The 22,199-nt window shown below is 38.7% G+C and overlaps 1 protein-coding gene across 22 annotated transcripts in view; it reads left to right on the top strand.

Moving 5' to 3' along the window:
• Positions 1-22,199, top strand: part of LOC147342538 (synaptotagmin-like protein 2) — a 141,581-nt gene that overhangs the window by 115,658 nt on the left and 3,724 nt on the right. For 12 of the 22 annotated variants that reach the window (XM_086384667.1, XM_086384666.1, XM_086384663.1 and 9 more), the window contains 9 exons: positions 2,072-2,173; positions 4,162-4,215; positions 5,443-5,490; positions 9,141-9,235; positions 12,118-12,237; positions 13,566-13,735; positions 15,124-15,226; positions 17,645-17,815; positions 19,836-19,914. In XM_086384667.1, the coding sequence (XP_086240793.1) occupies positions 2,072-2,173; positions 4,162-4,215; positions 5,443-5,490; positions 9,141-9,235; positions 12,118-12,237; positions 13,566-13,735; positions 15,124-15,226; positions 17,645-17,815; positions 19,836-19,914 (942 nt within the window). Of the gene's footprint in view, positions 1-2,071; positions 2,174-4,161; positions 4,216-5,442; positions 5,491-6,675; positions 6,831-8,017; positions 8,134-9,140; positions 9,236-12,117; positions 12,238-13,565; positions 13,736-15,123; positions 15,227-17,644; positions 17,816-19,835; positions 19,915-22,199 lie in introns of those variants that run through there. The other 10 variants (XM_086384677.1, XM_086384668.1, XM_086384678.1 and 7 more) reach the window with 7 other exon arrangements.

The raw sequence follows: 22,199 nt of genomic DNA, 5'->3' as shown, positions 1-22,199 counted from the left end.
AAGTCAGCATCTTAAACTTATTGAAGTAGACTTAACTAAGCTACCCCATGAGTTACTAGGGTAAATGGGCCTATATGAGGTGAAGGGCTTGTAAATTTACACTTCACTTTGAAGACTGTTCCTGAAAGTGTATAGCTATGTTTAAGTATACCAGCATAACTGATTGAACAACAACAAACCTATCTAAAAAATAAATAATCAATATAAATGATTACCCAGACAGAGCCCAGAGATTTTAAAGCCAAGTAGGAGGTATAAAATGGTGCACAGCGTGTGTGTGTGTTCAGTCATGTCTGACTCTTTTGTGACCCCATGGACTGTAGCCTACCAGGCTCCTCTGTCCATGAGATTTTCCAGGCAAGAATACTCGAGTGGGTTGCCATTTCCTCCTCCAGGGAATCTTTCCCAACCTAGGGATCGAACCTGCATATCTTTCGTCTCTGGTATTGGCAGGCAGATTCCTTACCACTGAGCCACCTGGGAGGCATAGTTTTCTAACTTCTAACCTAAATAATTATTTTTAAGTAAATGAGTTGGGTGGAGTGACAGTAGGGAAGAACCTTCCCCAAATTAGGGAAGAACCCCAATTTTGATGAGCAGCCGAATATGTTTGACTTGTGGCTGAGCTCTTAACCAGCCAGTACCTCAGTATGTTCCTTTAATAAAGAGAGGAGGGAATGCTGAGAGATTATGCACATGATTCATATTTTATTGTGAATTATATGTGATTCATATGCACATGATTCATTTTTTTAAAGCATATTAAAGTCACCGAGAAGGTCCGTAGTAAGAAAACTTTAAAATTTGAGCACAGAGCATCCCAAATCTAATTCATCTTAGAATCCATTTACTGGAGAATGCTTATTAACATTGGGCAGAACTGGGATGCACTTCAGGAAAGTACTGTCCAGAGTTGTTCCCAAGTGGATTGACTCATTAATGGAGTCATTCATGGATTTAGCAATGTTAAGTGCCTCTTGCCTGCCACTGTTGTAGGCACGAAGAATATAACAGTGATGAGTGACAGTACTCAGACCAAGGCTTATCCATGTTGGAGTTTTCACTGTCAAAATGGAAAAATTAAAGACAGTCTAGAGAAAAAATTTTATAACATTAGATGCATTTAAAGAACAGTTCTTATTCTCCAGTTATGCCCTTTTTCTTTTTTCCTTGTGTTCCTAAAATACCTTTCATTTTTTTTTTATAAAATGAAGGCATTAGTAGTTAATAGAGACCAACCTCCCCCACTTTAAAATACTTTCTATGTTAAAATAAAAAGTTGACCACCTCAGGTCATTACCCAACATTTTGATGGAAATCTCAGTAGCTCATGAAACCTAAAGAGTCTATATTTGTTGATCTGGAGAATTCACCAATCTGTGTACCCAATTATATACAGATGTTAAAACATCTGAATCCTGCCTTCTATAGTTTTCAGCTAATTATTTTAATGCTCCTAAAACCATTTTGTGGCTGTCTTCAAAAGCTAGAAGTGAAGGGGAAAGGTTCAAATTTTAGAACAGAACAAATCACGTGCCTAAAATAGAGGTGTAGAAGACTTAGAGAGCACATTGCTGTTACTGCGGTCATTATGTTAATCTTGTCTCTGTATTATTTGTGCTTACAAATATTTCTTATGCTTACAAGTCATTTCTTAAAATGACTTCCCTGGTGGCTCAGTGGTAAAGAATCCACCTGCCAATCCAGGAGACACAGGAGATGCGGGTTTGATCCTTGGGTCAGGAAAATCTCTGAAGGAGGAAATGGCAACCCACTCCAGTATTCCTGCCTGGAAAATCCTATGGACAGAGGAGCCTGATGAGCTACAGTCCGTGGGGCAGCAAAGAGTTGGATACAACTGAGCATGCATACACATGCACTGATATTCTTTAGTGAAGAAATTTTATTTTCTTCTGTGGACTGCCTCATAGAATGGATAAAAGTATGGAGGCTTATGGCATAATACCTCCTTTCAACCTACCATTTCAGTGTCCATTGATTTATTAAGAGTTTGATTGTTTTCTTTTTTCGTTTGTATTGTGCAGTATTCATCGGTTTTGTCTTGTAACAGGTTCAGAAGAAGAACCCAGTCCTGTTTTGAAAATTTTGGAAAGGAGTGCTGCTAGGAAAATGCCTTCCAAAAGTCTGGAAGATATTTCATCAGATTCATCAAGTGAGAATAAAGTGTGCCCCACTGTCCGTGCCCCGGTCTAAGCTTAAAAATGCTTATGTGCTCTTCTGTGGCCTCACTGCATGCTGTTGTACCCTGAACCCCTAAAGGAGGGGTTAACAGATGAGAACAGCTTTTCCCAACTGAGCTAAACAGGCTCAGCCAAAAGTGGTTGGAACTTCGCTTTTAAAATAACACATGAGGTTTGGTTACAAGTACACTAGGTTTTCTTGAAGAATCCCAGTTTGAATATTTATTCACTTTCAAACACTGAGTTGTAAAAGACTGTGGTACCTTGTGGTTCTAGTGGTAACAGCTGACATTGATTTAGCACTGTGTAGCAAGATGTGGCTAAGCGTTTTATGTGCATGATCTCATGTAATTGGCATAGGCAACCACATGTTGGGGGGGGGCACAAATTGTTATCCCCATTTTACAGATGAGGTAAGTAGAGTTCAGAGAGGTAAAGTAATTTGCTTCATACCATGCAGCAGAGCTAGGACTCAAAATCAATAGGCTGTTATCAAGAGCATTTATGAGGTGATTGTATTACATATAACTGCTGCTTGTCTGATAAATTTTTGCATGATATGGAGATGAATTCATCCCTGGCTTCGGGGACTTTGCTTTCTCTTTTATCCATTATGTCCACCCATTTCTTTTGGATAGTGGAACTTTAAGCTCAAAGACTGCCTGACATACAACACTCCAGGCACACTCTTTCCCACTGCTTTAATTGGTGAAGGATTTCTAGACTAGTAACATAAAGCATAAATCTGTTTGACAAACAGATTTAGAGACTGTGACTTCTAGGGGTTTTGTTCTTATTCTTTCTAAGCTAAGATGTACCCCTGGGATTACAGATGGTCATGAGGAAATTTATCAAGTGCAAGTTAACCACTGCCAAACTCATATGATTAAAACTTGATCACTTTCATGTTTGGGATATTTCTATGCATCTGCAGTTGACACTGAAAAGTTTCCGATTTTAAAAAGGAAAAGAAAAAAGAACAAGCTATGCCACTAAACAGTTCTTAAAATTCAGAGATTTTCAGGGCTGTGAAGGCAGTATTCCCAATTTGGAATGCAGCCCTCACCCCACCAAAGATCTTGGAATCTCAGGGTTAGAAGGGACCTTGAAGGTCAACCATTCCAAACTCCCCCTCCAATGCAGGAATTCCCTCTAAAGCCTCAACAGGTGGCCAACCCCCCACATCCGCCTGATTGCTTCCAGAGAAGGCTAGTCCAGTCCTTTGTTGTTCAGCCCTAATTGTCCTTTCTGATGTTAGTGATGGACCCGAAGGGAAAAAAAAAAGACTTCAGCAACAATTGTCCAATTTGGCAAACCTCTAGCCTGAGAAACATGGGGCTATTGCCATGGTGCAGCTTTAAAGTACTCAGGAATGTGTAGGGTTAAAAAAAAAAAAAAACACCATCAGCTGACGGGTATTCCTGCACGCTCCCTTCCAAATACCGATACCCACTCTCACACTAGCCTGCCAAGATTCCACTTAGCAGCTGGTCCCCACTTACATCTCTTCAGTTGACTTCCCAAGCAAGGCTCCCAGAGGCATGCACACATGATGATGCACGCCCAGAAATATTTGTTAATGACCGTGGGTTTGGGAAGGTGTTAGTCATGGCTAGCATCTTACCCTTTCCAGAAGAATAAAGAGGCTGTTGCAGCCCCGTGCTTTCTCCTGCTGCCGGCCGATTGCTTGCTCTGAGCTAACCCTCTAACCCTTGGGAGTCCGTGTGCAGCAGTGTGCTGATGTAAGCTGCATCGGGGCTGAAATGGGAGCTCCCGCTATGGCACTGGCTCGAGTAGCTAATCTAAAGAGAAAGTATTTTGGGGAAGACATCTTGGTTGCACCCCTCACACGGCATCTTGACTAATTGCTTCCAACTCCAGGGGCTTCCAGGGACAATCTCATTGTTCTTGCTCGCCAAGGGTCAGTCGTGTTAACCATTTGTTAATTTCTCCTGCACAGATCAAGCCAAAGTAGATAATCTGCCAGAAGAATTAGTACGTAGTGCTGAAGATGGTAAATATCTTTATGTATTTGCATGTCTGTCTGTGTGTTAGGTTCTGGGGTGGTTTGGGCGGTCACCGGGGCACAGCTATTGGGATAAATAGAAGAACGTCACTTGTCACTATGTGATGAATAGTGCCTAAGTTGTTATAAAATGGTTCTGACTTGGTGCATTTAATACTGTTCGTATTCTTAAGGTTTCTGCTAGTGATACTGGTATGAAGATCTCATCAGAGACCCTTGGGAAGCAAGGGTTTCTAAAAATAGGAAATCGTATTTCTATGAGCATGAGCAGATTTTTGCTACTCTGACTTGCAGAACTCCTTGTGAAGACAGGGAGAGTGGCATGGGTTCCTGGGTTAAGTTAATCCTGTATTTGATTTTCAAGTCAGCATATAGATCTCTCTAGATTTAAGTGGTAAAGATTTAAGATCAAAGGAAAGGGTTCCAGAACAAGACTGGGTATCTCGCCTCTGCTTACGTCAATAACCAAGTATAGACCAAGGGTGAAATTGACTGATTCTGAATATTAAGGAGCCAGAAGTTCTTGCAGCTTGTCTATGGATCAGGCATTATACTTGGTTCAGTTATAAAATGAATAGGGTAATCGTGGGGGCAAGAATGGAAATGAGTCTGTTTATGGTTCAGCATTTATTCAAATATGTAATTTATACTTGTATGCTAGAATTTTGTTTTCTAAGTTGCTTTCACTATAATAATAAAAATGTATGTTAGCTGAGCTTTCTCGTATAAGATGAAGCAACAGAGGTCCTCAAAGGTCATTCCTTACTTTTGTGTAATGGTTTTGTCTTTTATGTTGATAACCATTTCATTGAAGTAGGTGGGGCAGCGATTTTTATCTTCATTTTACAGATGAGAAAAGCTCAGAGAAAGGAGGTGATCTGTCTGAGCTTTTGTAGCTAGTCAGTCAGTGAGAGGGTGAGGATGGGAACCTCAGCTTCACTCCTAGCCCAGTGCTCCTTTTGTTTTCCATGCCATGGCTTAATGAGTAAGGAAAGACACTGAACGTGTATGCTGGATGTTGGATTTTTAGTTGAACAGGAGACCTCAAAGAGGCTAAGGAAGAATTGCATTGGGGAATGGATGAAAGCAGGCTGAAAACCTGTCAGATGTATTCTGCAGTCTTAGTTGTGAAACTGACATTTGAGCATTACTTTCATGTCTCTTTAATCTTTCTGTTAAAATGGTATTTATTCTCAATGTTGCTCTTCTGAGTAGATCAAAAAGCAGATCAGGAACCAGACACAAATGAATGCATTCCAGGAAGTGAGTAGCAGGATCTTTCTCACAAATGACTAAATGTTGCCACTTTACATGGTGTTAAATGTACTGAAATAACTAACCCCATTAATAATGCAGCATTTATTATTGTACTAAATTCTTACAGCTTACAAAACTATTTCATTCTGACAAGGGTTTTATTTATTAAAAGTATTTTACTACTCTGTGTTAATTCATGATTCTACGGAGGGATAGTTATATATTTTTAAAATTATATATGTATGCGTTATATATACACACATTATTGCTGAATACTATTATGCTTTTGCCAGTCTCCCTGCTCTTTGAGTCTTTACTTAAAATGATATCACTTGGCAGTATGGTCTGGAGTACTGGATCTCTTATGGCCTCTAAAAAACACTATAGACAGCAAACAATTTATAATGTATTTGGACCTAGGAAAAGACTGTACTTTGACAATTAGTATGTAGTATGGCTGTGTATGCCTGTCTACATTATCTATAGAAGCAATTTTTTTAATGCCCAGGGTTTAAGCTCTGAGGTTCAAAACTAAAATAGTATAGTTCAATACATAAGGCAAGTGAACCTCTGAATCTTAAGTAGTGAATGCACATGGCAACATGGATGGATCTAGAGGGCTTTATGCTAAGTGAAATAAGTCAGAGAAAGACATAAATGTGATCTCACGTATATGTGGAATCTTAAAAAACGAAAAACAACATGCAGACTCAAAGATACAGAGAACAAATGGGTGTTTGTTGGGGGTCATGATGGGGTGAAAATGTGCAGGGGATTAACATAAAAAATAAATCATGGGAATGTAATATACAGTGTAAGGAATATGGTCAATAATATTGTAATAACATTGGGGACAAATAGTTACTAGCGTTATGGTAATCATTTCATAATGTATGCAAATGTCCAATTACTAGGTAGCACACCTGAAACTAATATAATACTGTATGTCAACTATGTTTCCATTTTAAAAAAGAAAAATGTATGTATAGTTATGGTAGCTCATATGCATCAACTAATTAGTATCCACCACCAGGGGAAGATAACAGTTATTCACTGTTTTCTGTTCACTCTTAAGACTTGTTCTTAACTGTGACTATCGTCTTGAGTACAAATAGTGCATTAAAAAGGGGTTTGTGGGGACTAGCAAAGAATGAAGATATGTTTGTGTGTCTTCTTGGCATCCCTTTTCAGAGGTGGTTTCAAAATCCTAGGCGTTGGAGTGATGAAGATACACCTACCGGCCCATAGGATTTTTAATAAGTTTCCCAACAGTCATTGGATGTGCTAATGGTTCTTAAAGAGAAGCGTTGCCAAAGGAAGGAGCCATTAGATAGAGGAAAAGTGCTGATGCTTGAAAACAGTGACTTCTCATCTGAAATCTGAAACTCTGCTCATGAGGTTCTCCTGCCAGAGATGAAGGCGCTGAGCCTTGGCACATGACCTAGGAAATAAGGCCGTCCAGGCTTCAGCCATTGGTGTGTGTTCTCTGTCTGGCTGCCGCAGAGACAACCAGACTTCTGTCTCTCAGGGGTGTCGGGTAAAGAGGCTTTTCCAGTTGCTGTTTTACCCGCAACTGGATACTTAAGTTTGGGCATCTTAGTTTATCTTTGTATGTTTTATTCAACATTTAGCCTGAGGAGTGAAAACAAAGCATAGACATGGATGATGTGTGCCTATATATCTGTGTCTTCATTTGTGACCTCCTAATTAGCTGAGTTTTTGGTCAAGGCAAAGAGGCTAATCAGTGCTAAATTCTAGATAAGTTAAATTCCCTTTTTTTGTGGTATTTTCCAAGATGACTTTTAATGCCTGGGCTGGGGTTATTCCTTTTCTTTAGTGAAGAGTGTGTTCTTACCATAAAACAAAATGAAATGCATGGTCAAAACACAAATAACTAAAGCCCAGTAAACATATTACTAAACTGACTACATTTGAGTAGTAAATATATACTTTGAAAATAATACGGAGCAATGTTATAAGAAAGTTTTGCATACTCATTGGGCTATCCTTTGCCCTTGTAGGACCTGATCTTATACTATTCAGTATAAGTCACTCAAATACGCACCATGGGAAGTAATTAAAGCAGGTTATCATCTTGTAAGACAACATAAATATATTTTGATGCATTTGTGAGCCTAAAACTAGGTGAGAGCTATTATGTGATAAGCAAATATTTAATAGTTCAAGTTTCCATTTTCCTTTATTAGATTTCTTTTAACTAATGATAAATGTACCTAATATTTAGGGCTAAACTTGAGCCTTTTGAGTTATATGTAGACAAATAATTTGATCTTTATTTATCTGTTTTCCTCGTATCTCTGCAATGAGAAAGTCAAACCAGTATATTTATGTCACATGGAAAAGATAATTTAAAGATTTCCTATCAGATATTTACTTGTTTAGCAAAGACATATATAGAGCCTAATATATGTAACACATATAGCACTGTTCTGAGTGCCTTGAAAAATATTAAGTCATTCAATACAAAAGCTCTGATTCACCATAAGAAAAGCTTAGACATTGTCATTCTTAGACTGCTGATGCTGCTACTGCTAAGTTGCTTCAGTTGTGTCCGACTCTGTGCGACCCCATAGACGGCAGCGCACCAGGCTCCCCCGTCCCTGGGATTCTCCAGGCAAGAACATTGGAGTGAGTTGCCATTTCCTTCTCCGAGTCAAATATTTGGTTACCCTGAAATACAGATTTAATAGGAAAGTGAAAAGTGAAAGTGAAGTTGCTCAGTCGTGTCCGACTCTTAGCGACCCCATGGACTGCAGCCTACCAGGCTCCTCCGTCCATGGGATTTTCCAGGCAAGAGTACTGGAGTGGGGTGCCATTGCCTTCTCCCATTCTTAGACTAAGAAGAAGAAAAGTTTTCTAACTAGAGTTAAACATATTAGGAAGAGAATTCATCATCTTGTTGTGACTTCCACATATATACTTACTGTATCAAAAAGAAACCATGTGCTACATTTTCATATTAAATTCTTAGAATATCTTAACCTGAGTCATTCATACATGGCCTTTGGATATCACTGTTGAAAGTTATCTGGATTGACAGATAGCTAAATAATTTCTATTTTCAGAAAATAATTAATTTTGAAACCGTAGTCTCTTATGATTCTGAGGGAGAAATACTCTTACAGTAATCCCAACAATCACCAAGGAATCCAACCTCCTTTTAGACATCAATAGCCAGGACACTTTTATGACTGAGTTGTGTACAAAGATCCTTGCTATTCAATGAAATAGTTTTTCAGCCTGCAGCATGTTAAAAAATATATCTCAAGGAGATGAACCAATAAAGTATAGATCTTGTGGTTCAAAGATCTACTGTGAAAAAATGTAAATTAAAACCAATTCATCTTAGTGGTATATTTCAGTATAATTCAAATCCAGTTCTCTGGTCCAATAAAACCTAGTGGTTTTTAAGTTCTGTTTTCTGTTTGGTTCAACTCCTTGCTAGTTCTCTCTCTATAATTTATGAAGATTGCATGTTGCTTACCCTACGGTCCTGTGCATGTGAACTACTGTGCCTTTAACCATTTTACAAAAACGTCTCTGTTCATAGATGGAAAAAAGTGTGTTTTCAACGTATGCCTTATGTTTGTCTGACAATTGTGAGGATAATTTTGAATGGAAATGCTGCTGTTTAGTTTCCACAGTGTCTTCACAGCCTGATAATCAGTTTTCCCACCCTGACAAACTCAAAAGGATGAGCAAGTCTGTTCCAGCATTTCTCCAAGATGAGGCAAGTTTGTCTTTTGTACCTTCCGAAAAATGGAACCAAATAAGTGGATTTGCTATGCCAAGGTTGGTGTGTTTGCATTAAGCCATAGCGGAGACCTAAGAGGCCGCAGGGGTGACCTTTGCCTCTCCTGTCAATGGACGTAGTGTTTTTGGTCCTGGAACAAGGCAAGCATATCTCATTTGACTCATACAGTAACTTTTTGGTGGTGAAGCCAGATTGCATACAGGGAATGTGACTTTTGTTTCAAAATAAGGAATTCAGGCAGAAAAATGTTGGCATGAACTTCTCTGTACTTTAGAGTACAGTTCATTTGTGAAAGCTTAGTCTAGATAGCATGACTAGCTTGAAAGCGTATGTTAAAATTACAGAGTATCAATGACATGGAAAACTTTAAGGATATCAACCAGGTGTAGGCACTTTATATACATTATCTCATTTAATCCTCCAGTAACCCTGGAAGGTGGGCACCATCACTATCCCCAGATATTACAGATGAGCAAACTGAGATTAGGAGAGATCAGGCAACCTCACTCAGCTAGAAAGGGGCTGAACCCAGGAGTGGAGTCCAGATCTGACCTTCATGCTATTAACTACTATCCCTTCTGTTTCAAATAAGAACATGACTATTATCTGTTATTCATTTAATTCATAGTGAGTACCAGGCACTCTGATATCTTTAACTCTTACTAACAAAATGTGATAGGTACAAATTTTTCCATTTTATACAAGGAGAAAGAGCCTCACAGAGCCTTTCCCCAAATTCAACAGCTACTAAAAAGTAGAGCTAGGATTTTAACTCAGGTTCTTTGACTTAACTAAGATTCCATGTTTTGCAGTCAGGTAGTTAGGAGTCTGAGGTTTGATGTTAGACACTCCCACCCCTAGTTATGCTGCTGATTTGCTATGTGGTTGTGAACAATTTCCTTAACTTCCCTGAGCACTTTCCAGTACCTAACTCATTAGACTGTAAGGAGTCAGTGAGATAATGCCGGGAAAACATGCAGTGCAGTGCTGACACGTAGTACCTTAATGCTTGCTGTTGCTGTTTGCAGTTTTGGTCTGATTTTTCATGATGAAATAGAAACTTCATCCTTTCTCTTAGTAGATGGAATGTAAGGAAAGCTCTGAAAACATACAAATTACATCCCTCCTCCCCAACCTCCAGGGAACCCTTCTGTCTACACTTGAGCCTTCCGTGAACTGTACCAGAAAATATTCAACCCCTGTGCTTAAGAGCCCACATTATAGTTGCTTTGGAGAAGCACTCATTCTTTGAAACAAGCTCATGAGCTAGAAGCCAGCATAGGTACCTCATGGGGTTCCTGTGGCGTTATACCTTTGTAGATGTGCTTTGGTCTTGGCTGGTCATATGAATAAAACATCTCATAATCTGAGAGGCAAATGATACCAGTTGCTGATTGTTTTTTCTCCTTCTTTCAGTTTTAACCTGCTGCCTCATTGCTCCATGCAAAAGATAGTCCAAATAGTTTGTGGATCAGAGATGCCAAATTAAGCTGTATTGTTTTAACCTTTCAAAGTATTTGGGGTTGGACTGAATGTTAAAGAAAGTGGGATAAAGTCAGACTTTGCTTCTTCACCCACTGTCCCTTTGAGGCTTACCATCAGTCACATTTGTTGAGTGCCAACTTTGTGAAAATCAGTGTTACAAGTCATCAATACAAGGTCCTGTCCTTCCAATAATCACTAATGATCTGATGTACCAGGTAGAATGTATTATGGCTGTGATAGAGGGAAACGGTCTCTAAGCATGTGGGGAGGGAGTGTGATAATAGAAACATTAAAAAGGTGTGGATTTTTTCATCCTTGAGGAAGGATTCTTTTCTTATCCACATAAATCATTATTTTTTTAACTCCTTTCTTAATCTGCATTAGGATTGGCATCTGTTACATTGACATGTATTTGCATGGCCCTGGAATATGTTGGCATGAACTAACCACTCCTTTGTAAAGGTGTTTCCCTAACCCCAGGAGCCACTGAACTGCTCCATAAACTCTCTAACCCCAAAAGGAGCTCCTTCTGACTCACAGATCCTTAAAGCTACCATCTAATAAACTATAGATCTAAACATAATAAAATTTATTATCACCACTTTTTCTTTCTTGACCCAGGTAAATATTTCCAGGGACATATTTAAAATAAATACCTTACTGCCATTTTTTAAAAATTGTTAAAATACAATGTGGGTAGAATGTATAATTCAATATACCTCCCTGTAGCAACAAAAAAGATAAGCACAGTAACTCTATAGGAATACCTAAGAGGTGGTTTAAAATTACATATCTGTTCAGTTCACATATGTGTGTGTGTGTGTGTATACACATACATGCATATATGAAAAACTTGAAACACAGATCAGATTAGAATTGTTTTCCCTAGTTTAATAGTGTCTCAAGTAAAAGATTTGATTTTTAGGGAAGTTAAGCCTATGTTACCGAGAGGAATTAGGCATGACATTTTATGATTTAAGGGTAAATATTAGACCTTTTATTGTCTAGGTAAAGATAATTTCTCATATGTAGCAAAAAAGTTTGCCAAGCAATATAAATGTATAATATTAAGAGAAAGCCAAGAAAGCTCACAATATGCTATCTTCTGTAGCACCTGGGGGCCAACTTGCTGGTGAAAAAAAAAATCACTTTGCTGTTTCAGTAGCTAAACACTGCTCTCCTGCTTAAGTGAGATCCTGGGTAGACCACCCACCCCATCTTGAATCCCATTCCTTGGCAGTTAGCACTGCTGTCCTTTGACCTTGGAAAATGTCATACATGAGTGGGATAGCAAGCTATTATCTTTATCTAAACTAAGATCTTGATCTTGACTCTTTCTGAATTTGAATTTTGTATTATATGATGTTTTGTAGAGTGATGACAGAGAGACAGATACAGCATCAGAAGGCAGTTACCAGCTCAGCAGACACAAGAAGAGCCCAAGCTCTTTAACCAATCTTAGCAGCTCCTCTGGCATGACGTCCTTGTCTTCTGTATGTAAACAAAGGCTTTGTGTTAATATCCCTCTGCTTCTGCCAACCTTGCTCTGCCACGCTCCTGCAAAATGGCCTTTTGTTATATTTCTCAGATTCCAGGGGCGTGAGAGGTTTGTTTTTTATCTAACCCACAATTAGCTTCTGGCTAGCTACATCTTCTTTTCTTCTCTTTTTTTAATCACAAGACAATTCATATCCGAGATAAACAAATACGGTTTGTTTTGGATGTTAAGTACTTCAAAAATAAACCTAAATTATCAACAAGATGAACCACTAAACTTCTCTGGGCGGTGAATGGGGTAACTATTACAAAGTCTGCTTTTATCAGACATGATTTGATGTACTCTTTGCAGGTATAGAATTGTACCTCTTTTAGCAAGTCATTTATTCTGACGACTAAAAGTACTGATTCACATTAAAAGGAAAGGTGATTCTTGGCCTCATGGAAGGATTCAGAATGGAATTTTCCAAAGGAAGCTCCCTGAGTATAGTTACTCAGATTTGATTTGGAGAATTTGACTTTATATAGAAGTGAGATAGTTTTGTGTGCATGTAGCATGTGTATAGAAATATATATATATATATATATATATATATGTAAATATATCTATATACATTTATCCAAATATCTATGATCTGTATATACATGCACAGATCTCATCAGATATGCTAAATGAATGATAAATCTGTGCTTAAATTCTTACTGGCCTTGCATTTTTTCAAACTCTTTTAAAAAAAATCTATTTAAATTGAATTTCTGCTGATAACAATCAAATGTATGGCCTTGGGAAGGTTTTAAACTTCCTTCATCAATCATCCATTTTCTACCCTTCCTGACCTCTAAAAGTGTATGGCTCAGTAAGCATTTTCTTAGAGGCAGTGGATGGGTAACATAGTAAAATTCCTTTTTAGTGCCTTGGAAATTTGATAGAGCAAAGTGTCACTGTGATTTGTGTGCCCTGGGGCTTCTCACATCCTCTTTATTTAACATTTTAAATTCTAAGCATGCCTAAAAATGGGACTCTGAGTGCCCCCTACTATAAAATCACCCTGTTTTGAAATGAGTCAGTATCTAAATAACTTTGCATTTCATACTTTTCATCCATGTCTCTTACAGGCAGTTTTTGTTAACCACCAGTCATCATGTCATGTATATCATGTCAGGTTGTCTGTGTTGGTATGCTTTTTTAATGCCACATTAAATTAGCTGCTTTTATATGCAAACTAGAGAAATACTGGCAAGCAAAGATTACACCCATGTAATCCTTGCGCTGGATTCGAGAGTGAGACAGACACAGACACCACGTGTTTTCCCGCGCTTTCAGGTCAGCGGCAGTGTGATGAGTGTTTATAGTGGAGACTTTGGCAATCTGGAAGTGAAAGGAAGCATCCAGTTTGCCATCGACTACGTGGACTCACTGAAGGAGTTGCATGTCTTTGTGGCCCAGTGCAAAGACTTAGCAGCAGCGGATATTAAGAAACAGCGTTCGGACCCGTAAGTACATTTTGGAGACACTATTTTCTCTTAGTTACTCTTGTAGAAATTGGGAAAGAAAGAAAGAAATTGAAGGGAAGGTATGTGTGTGACTGTATTAAAAAGGAATGTTCGGGGGAAAAAAACGGGATTCGGAGTGGGGGAGAAAAAAAGAGTTGGGGAAAAATGCTGTTTATAGATTCATACACCAAACTTACTAAATTGTAAGAATGTCAGAGAAATACAAAGCATTTCAAGTTGGAAGGAACCTTTGAGGTCATCTTGTCCTGATTCCTTCTTTTTTACAGTTAAGGAAACAAAGGATAGAGAAGATAAGCACTGTTTGTTTATAACAAACAGTGAGACTTGAGCCCTCTGTCTCCACACACGTTTAGACTTTCTCTAAAAGGAGGGACGAGTTGGGCATACTTTATAGTGCTCAGTGATGCAGAGATAGTTAAGGTTCTAGAATAAGGTAGTTTCCACATTTAAGTTATATTCTACAGAACTTTAGGGGGAATTACCAATTCATTTTTGAAATCACAGGTTTAATGGCATTTCAGTTCAGTTATAAAAGTTGAATGACAGTCCCCCCCTTACCCCTATGCAGAAGTCTGATTCTTAATAATTTTGCTAGCATAAGCCCAACCCTTTGTTTTTGTTATAAAAGCTGCGGGGTCCCATAGCTTTTCTTTTTCCTTTTTTTTTTTTGTTTTACATTGAATATGGCCTGATTAGGTATGTACCAAGATTTTTCTTTCAGAAGACAGTCTTTTTTAATTCTGCAAGCATCAAAGCCTTTTCTTAATAAGACACTAGCCAATGAAATTAAGCATCACATTAGAGGTCAGTTGTCTTCCCCCTGCCCTACATTAGTTAAGGTCAAAGGAAAAAAGGAATTCAGGGACTATCTCTTAAAAATCTTCAGAACAATTTAAAATGATCCATTCCACTGAAATCACTTAAAAGTTTAAGTATAAAGGTGCTGATGAGAGCATTTATTATATACTACTTTCCCTGCTGCTGCTAAGTCGCGTCAGTTGTGTCCGACTCTGTGTGACCCCATAGATGGCAGTCCACCAGGCTCCCCCGTCCCTGGGATTCTCCAGGCAAGAACACTGGAGTGGGTTGCCATTTCCTTCTCCAATACATGAAAATGAAAACGGAAAGTGAAGTCGCTCAGTCGTGTCCGACTCTTTGCGACCCCATGGGCTGTAGCCCACCAGGCTCCTCCGTCCATGGGATTTTCCAGGCAAGAGTACTGGAGTGGGGTGCCATTGCCTTCTCCGACTTTCGCTAGTGTCATGAAATAATTATTCCTATCAATTTCTAATGTATTTTTAAAAGTACAGGTAGACATGTCACTTTTATTTTCTCTGACCTTCTTGTCTATTCAATTCTCTTTTTAGATACGTAAAGACTTACCTATTACCAGACAAAGGCAAAATGGGCAAGAAGAAAACACTTGTAGTGAAGAAAACTTTGAATCCTGTGTATAACGAGATACTGCGGGTACCTACAACCTCTCTGTCTAGGAAAATCCCAAATGGTGACCTATGCATTTAAAAGGCCGTGTCATCTTGGGTAATATCTCTGCAGAGGAAGTCAGTCCCCAAGAGAGAAGGAAATGAATAACCACTTTCTGAGAATCTGCTTTGTATGAGATGATACACCATGACTGTTGTATGCCTTGTCTCATGCACGCCCTCCATGCTCTGCCAGGGATTATTATTATCTTCATCTCACAGATGAGGCAAATGAAGCTTAAGGAAATAAAGGAAACTGGATACACCGATGATAAAGTTGAGCACTGCAGCCAAAACAATCTTATAAAAGCCCAATTCTGATCGTGTTATTTCTCTGCTTAAAATCTTGGAGGACTCCCATTAGCCTTAAGGTCAAGCCCGCCCATCTTAACATGCACACCCCTCCCTTGAGAACCTGAGCTCTGGCCTCACCCTTCCACTTTCTTCAGGTTATCCTGATTCCTTTCTGTTCTTCGGAGGAATTACATTCTCTCACTCTGCTGGGACTTTCTCTTCCTTCAAACTGGGATGTTCTTCCCCATGCTGTCCATAACTACTTCCCACAGCCTGAAATGCCTCTTTCTGTGAGAGGTTGTCTCTTAACTCCTAAGTTTCCCTGCTGTCTGCTGCCTCAGTCTCTTTGTTTCACAATAGGCAGTGTTGACTTTCAGCACTTTAACCGCTGGTTTAATTGTAAATTCCCCAAGAGCAGGGATCAACTCTAGGTGGTTTATAAACTGCATACCGTGTGCAAATGACTTAACCCATCTGCACTTTAGATCTGCAAACGGGAGATAAGAAGAGTACCTATCTGGGACTTCCCCAGCCGTCCAGTGGTTAAGAATCCGAGCTTCCATTGCAGGGACCACAGGTTCAATCCTTTGTGGGGGAACTAAGATCCTTCCTGCTGCACGGTGTGGCCAAAAAGTTTTTAAAATTAATTTATAAGAAAAAAAGAATAGTGTCTACCTACCTCAGTAGTTGTGAACATCAAAAGAGTTAATATGTGTAAAGTGATAAGTATGCATTCGTGTGTGTTAGTCACTTAGTCATGTCCGACTCTTTGTGACCCCATGGACTGTAGCCCACCAGGCTCCTCTGTCCATGGTTTTCTCCAGGCAAGGATACTGGAGGGGGTTGCCATTTCCTTATCCAGGGGATCTTCCCAACCCAGGGATCGAACCCAGGTCTCCTGCATTGCAGGCAGATTCTTTACCATCTGAGCTATAGGGAAGTCCATAGTATAGTATGCATTAAACACTTAGTAAATGCTGAGTCTTAGTACAGTGTCTGGGATAGGTACTTTATAAATGTTTATTGGAAGGAGAGATGGCTCGATAGATGAGTGGAGAATATACCTTGCTCAAATGCCCATGTTCTATCTTCCTGAAAACTGTCTCATGCTGCCTTAGTCATGGGTAACAGATTATTTAAAACAACAAATGTGAGAAGTATTATTCATTCTTTCTTTCTGAAAATTCTGTCCAAGTATTTGGTTATCCTCTGAGAAAGAGAGCGGCATTAAATTAACCCTCAGTTATCCATGGGTTAATTGTCTGTAGATTTTCTGTAGCAAGTTTTTAATTACAGTTTGACTGTGATACACCTCAGCATCCTTGCTATATCTAGGTCATCTACTTCAACCATGAACTCAGGAAAAGCCAGCTCATTTAAATGGTAAACTCAGAGAAAAGCAAGTCTACTACAACCAAAATGGACATTCAAGTAGTATATCATAAAGCCAAGTAGAGATTATTTTTAGATTAGAAAGACTATATCCCTTCCATAATTATATGGACTACATTTCAGATTAAAACTGTTAGGATGCCCCCCAAAAAGCAAAAAACAGGTCGATCTTTTCTTAAAAAATATTTTGTCCTTGCCGAATATCAATGATTGGAGAGATTGTATATATATGGAGCAGGTGAAATATGGGAACTCTTCTGTACTTTCTTTTCAATTTTGTGCAAATCTCAAACTGCTCTAACAATTAGTCTATTAAAAAAAAACACCTTGTCCTCAGGTAGAAAACAAACCATTGGATTAAGCTTCATTTGTATTTTTAGACTGAATTGGATTCCTGTTATATCTAGTTAGAACTAAAAACATCCAGTAAAAATTGAATAACTGGCTTTTGTTTTTAGAGAGCTATTACCAACTATGATACTTGAGCCATGATTTGCTTTTCCAGAGAGGGAAAGAAAAATCAGCTTTTGTGAAAGATGAATTTTAGCTCTTTGAAACGAGACACTTAGAATAAGATGACTTTGCAGTATTTTTGAGACTTGAAACCTAACAGATGAGAAAATCTGATCTACACAGAGGACTTTATCTTCACCTCTATGTCATAACTTTGGCCTGAAATAATAATATTTACCCTTTAATTTCCTTCTTTGAACTGCAGTATAAAATCGACAAGCAAATCTTAAAGACACAGAAGCTGAACCTGTCTGTTTGGCATCGAGATACATTTAAGCGCAATAGTTTTCTAGGGGAAGTGGAACTTGATTTGGAAACTTGGGACTGGGACAACAAACAGAATAAACAATTGAAGTGGTACCCTCTAAAGCGGAAGGTAAGTTTGGAGTTTTTTGTTTGGTTTGGTGGTTTGGGGCCTGGGATTCAGGAGAGAGCTGCTATAAGATTCCATTTTCATTCAGAATGCTTATCCATTGTTTGGGATCATCATGTCTTTTCACTCTGTCCAATAAATCTCTTAGGCTCCTTTCTATGTTTTGTAGTGTTTCTTCCCCTATCTATTCTTTGGGCTGGCTAGTTTCTGCTAACCAATCTTTTAGTTCAATAATTTTCTTATCTGCTGTGTCTAATCTAGTATCTATCTAATATCTAGATGGATATCTATGGGTCCTCAGTTATTATACTTTCAGATTTATATTTTCACTTGACTCTTTTTTATAGATTCTATTTTTCTGCTACAATTCTTTATCTTCTCAGTATCTTTATGAATTTATTAATCAAAGTTACTCAAAGTATGTATCTGAAAACTCCTATATCTTAAACATTTGTGAGTCTCATCTAATTTTTATTGTTTAGTCATTTGGCCCTTTGTTCTGGTATGCCTGTTCATTTTTTTTTATTGCACGCTGGACACTGCATGTGAAAAATTCTAGGGATAATTTGAGAGGGTTTACTTTTGCATTTGACACACAGAGAAAGGACACACTGCCTCAATCTAGCCTGGTAACGAACTGACGAGAAGCTTTCACGTGGTCTGATCTCATTTTTCTTTGCCCATATTTCTAGGCTGTGGTCTTTCATGGGCTCCAACTGAAAACCTAGGTAGTAGTTTGCATATTTTAGCATGTATCCAACCTGGCCCCAAAATATGCATTTCTAACAAATCCTCAGGCATTGCTGATACTGCCGGCCTGGGGCCCATACTTTGAAAACTATCCATCTAGAGTGTTTTCTGAGACCATCTCTCCTTAGCTGGCCAAATTTTGCCTCCCCAGCTCAGTGAGAGGCTGTGCTCAGCTTCTTAGCCTCTTTCTGCTAAGTCTGTTGTACTCTCAGTTAGCACTACTCAAAATGCAACTAATGCCTCGAAGTGGAAAGAAAGAATTTCAGGCTACAACAGCTTATCCATTTGAACCCTATCTATCTTAATAATTCTTCAGCACCTTCAAATAGATTTGTTTAATCTAGTTTTTTTGTTGTTCTCAATGTGACGGTTAAGTGTGATACATACAATTTATACAAACTTTTAAGTATCTATACAGTAAAGCCATTCTACTAAAGGAATGGTTCCAAAATACCACATCAAAGTCACCTGAAGCTCTTATTTCTAGGTCTACCCAAGACTTGCTAGTTAAGAATTTCTCAGAAGTTGTCAAAAGCATCTCATTTTTAGCTTTTTTCCGTTATGTTTCTGACATATAGCCCTGTTTTGGCAATAAGGGTCTAAAAGACTAGAATTTGAAAGTAAAACCACCTGTTCTATAATAAATACACATTTTTAAAAATTTATTTATTTTAATTGGAGGCTAATTACTTTACAATATTGTGGTGGTTTTTGCCATACGTCGACCTGAATCAGCCGTGGGCGTACATTGTAATATACATTGTACCTTTTACATTGTAAAATGATTGTTCAGTTTTTGTTATTCTTACAGGCATCTCCTCATCTGGTCTAAAATAATTAGGTTAATGCAGCTATGAAAATGTATAATTTGTTCCCCACCCATACCCCAGCTCTTCCTACTCCTTTAAAGAAAGAAAATACAGATAAGTTGTTTTATGTGCTGGCTGGATCACTAACAAAAATGTATGTATTTTTATAAAAATCTAAACATTTCAGAACACCTTTCCCATCTCCAAGAAACCCATTCTGATTTCTCTGAACTGAAGGACTTAAAATGTGTTCTGGGTACCCTGCAGAGTTTTCCAGGATACACAGTGTAGCCTTCCCAGATATCAAAGCAACAGTCCATCTGTGATGGGGAGGGAAATTTCAATCCAGGGCACTCATGAATGATACCTATGCTCAGAAATGAGGCAGATATGGCCCTGTAACAGAGCACCAACAAACGGGGTGAATGTTTTGTGTCTCACAATGACATGCCTTCATTTGCCAGACAGCACCAGTTCCCCTTGAAGCAGAAAACAGAGGTGAGATGAAGTTGGCTCTCCAGTATGTCCCAGAGCCAGTGCCTGGTATGTACTGATTTTCTGTCCAGATTTATGGCCTTACTTTAGCCCTCCCCTCTCCAAAGATTTCTTTTGAGTTCTATGTTGTTTTTTTTTTTGTTTATTTTCAAAGGTGAAGCTCTAAATTAACTTACTAACTTAGTAAGGGTCCAAATGAGTCAATCCACATTTGTAAAACTAGAACATTTTCTTTATTTTTAATTGTGATCAAAACACATTAAAAAAAAATACATAACATAAAATTTTTCTTAACCATATTTAAGTGTGCGATTAGTTGTGGTTGTTCTGTGCTTACTCAGTTGTGTTCGAGTCTTTGCGACCCCATGGACTCTGCCAGACTCCTCTGTCCACATGATTGTCCAGGCAAGAACACTGGGTGGGTTGTCATCTTCTCCTCCAGGGGATCTTCCTGACCCAGGGACTGAACCCTCATCTCCTGCATTGACAGGTAGATTCTTTACCACTGTACCTCCTGGGAAGCCCATTAGCAGTGTTAAGCATCTTTACAATGCTGTGAAGCATGTCTCTGGACTTTTTCATCTTGTACGTCTGAAACTCTATACCCATTAAACCACAACTCTTCTCTTGCCCTTCCTTCCAGGATCCCCTTCCTGGTAACCACCATTATATTTTTTCTGTTTCTTTGAGAAGAATTCTCATTTTTTTCTCAGCCCAGTTTGCAGCCCTTGTTTTAACTTCGGCCTCACTCTCCCCAAAGTTTGTATCTACACAGTGTAAATGGCCTTTCCTGTGTAGTGCTGTGATATAAATGGAACTGGAGTAGTTTTTTTCCCCCCACAGGTGGAAATGAAAAGAATCCATATTAAGCCCCTAAGAAATTAGAGCTCATTTGTCCTCTACTCTCAAGGTCTCATTAGGGTAGAAAGTTTTTTCTTCAGAATTACTACATTGCATCTTTGATGTTAGAGCCTCAGGTCTCTAGCACAGTTAAGGAGCAAGAGACTGTCAGGAAATGAGTGCTAACCCTTCTCTCATTTCTCACACAGTTCCCTAAGTTACTCTCCTTAAGAATTCATATGAGGGACATCTGTGGTGGTCCAGTGGCTAAGCTTCTGTGCTCCCGATACAGGGGGCCAGGGTTCAATCCCTGCTTAGGGAACTAGACCCCATGTGACCAACTAAAAGTTTGCATGGCACAACTAGCCAGCCTGAATACTGCATCTAAGACCCAGCACAGCCAAATAGATAAACAAATAGAAATAAATGTTTCTTAAAGGTAGTGGTATGACAGAAATGATAGTGAGGGCAGTGATTAAACAGAGAAAGGCATTCCAATCCAGCTTAAAAAAAAAAGAGAGGACCAGCAAAGCATATCTTTAGGCCACATGGCAGCCAAACTGCCATCTGGTTACATCTGGATCTTTTTAAAAGACAGATTCTTTTCTATATAATTTGTATCCTCTCATTTATGGTCAACATACATAGAAATTCTGCTAGTCTCATTTCCCATTTTCCCCATGATTACTTTTGGCTGGGGGAAGGGCAGGAGACCCCCATGTGATGGACTCCAGCTTGTGTGAGTTTTTGCTCCTATAATAGTTTCTCCTCCCTGGAATAGCTTCCTCTTCCCCTAAACCTATCCAAGTCTTTAGATGAAATCCCATCTCCTCTGTAAAGCTTTTCCTGAATGCATTTACCCTCACTGATCACATCATCTTCTAGAACGTCACAGTAATAACTTGGCATTTCATTCTATATTACATTTTACTGCTTTTATTGAGTTTCTGTCTCTAGCTTACCTGTACACATTTCCCAAGCACATAGATTTCTTGCATTCCTTGTATATCCAACAGCATTCCTAGCACAGGGCTGAGCATATAATAGATGCTCATTAAACACTGATCGGTTGACAGATTGGGTTCACCCATCCAGAAAAACATGGGGTCGCAAAGAGTTGGACACAACTGAGAGATTAACACTTTCACTTTTTCCCCTCCATCCATGTGCACCCAACATATATAGAAACTTCAGACTAAGGCCAATTTCTCAGCAATTCCCTCCTATAATATTGGCTCTTACATGTGTCTATACAATACTCCTATAAAATGCACAACTACTTTTAACAAGAGTGGCTATACCTAAACCAGTACCTGTTTTGGTTACTTTATACTCAGGTTTGTTTAAATGCTTCCTATGAGCACTGATTGATAGTGGTATTAATATTTGAAAAGTATATGCATCTCACTGAGTAGTTTTGAACATAACTATAAATGGATGATTCATATACCTAATATCTATAATTGATCTTGTTGAGCCAAGCAAGACCCAGA

The sequence above is a fragment of the Bos grunniens genome, chromosome 29 (genome assembly GCF_055505025.1).
Source record: "Bos grunniens cultivar Pamir isolate PY7600 chromosome 29, Bosgru_T2T1.0, whole genome shotgun sequence".
Taxonomy (NCBI): Eukaryota; Metazoa; Chordata; class Mammalia; order Artiodactyla; family Bovidae; genus Bos; species Bos grunniens.
The sequence above is the reverse complement of the archived record's forward strand: the minus strand, read 5'-3'. Positions and strand labels throughout refer to the sequence as shown.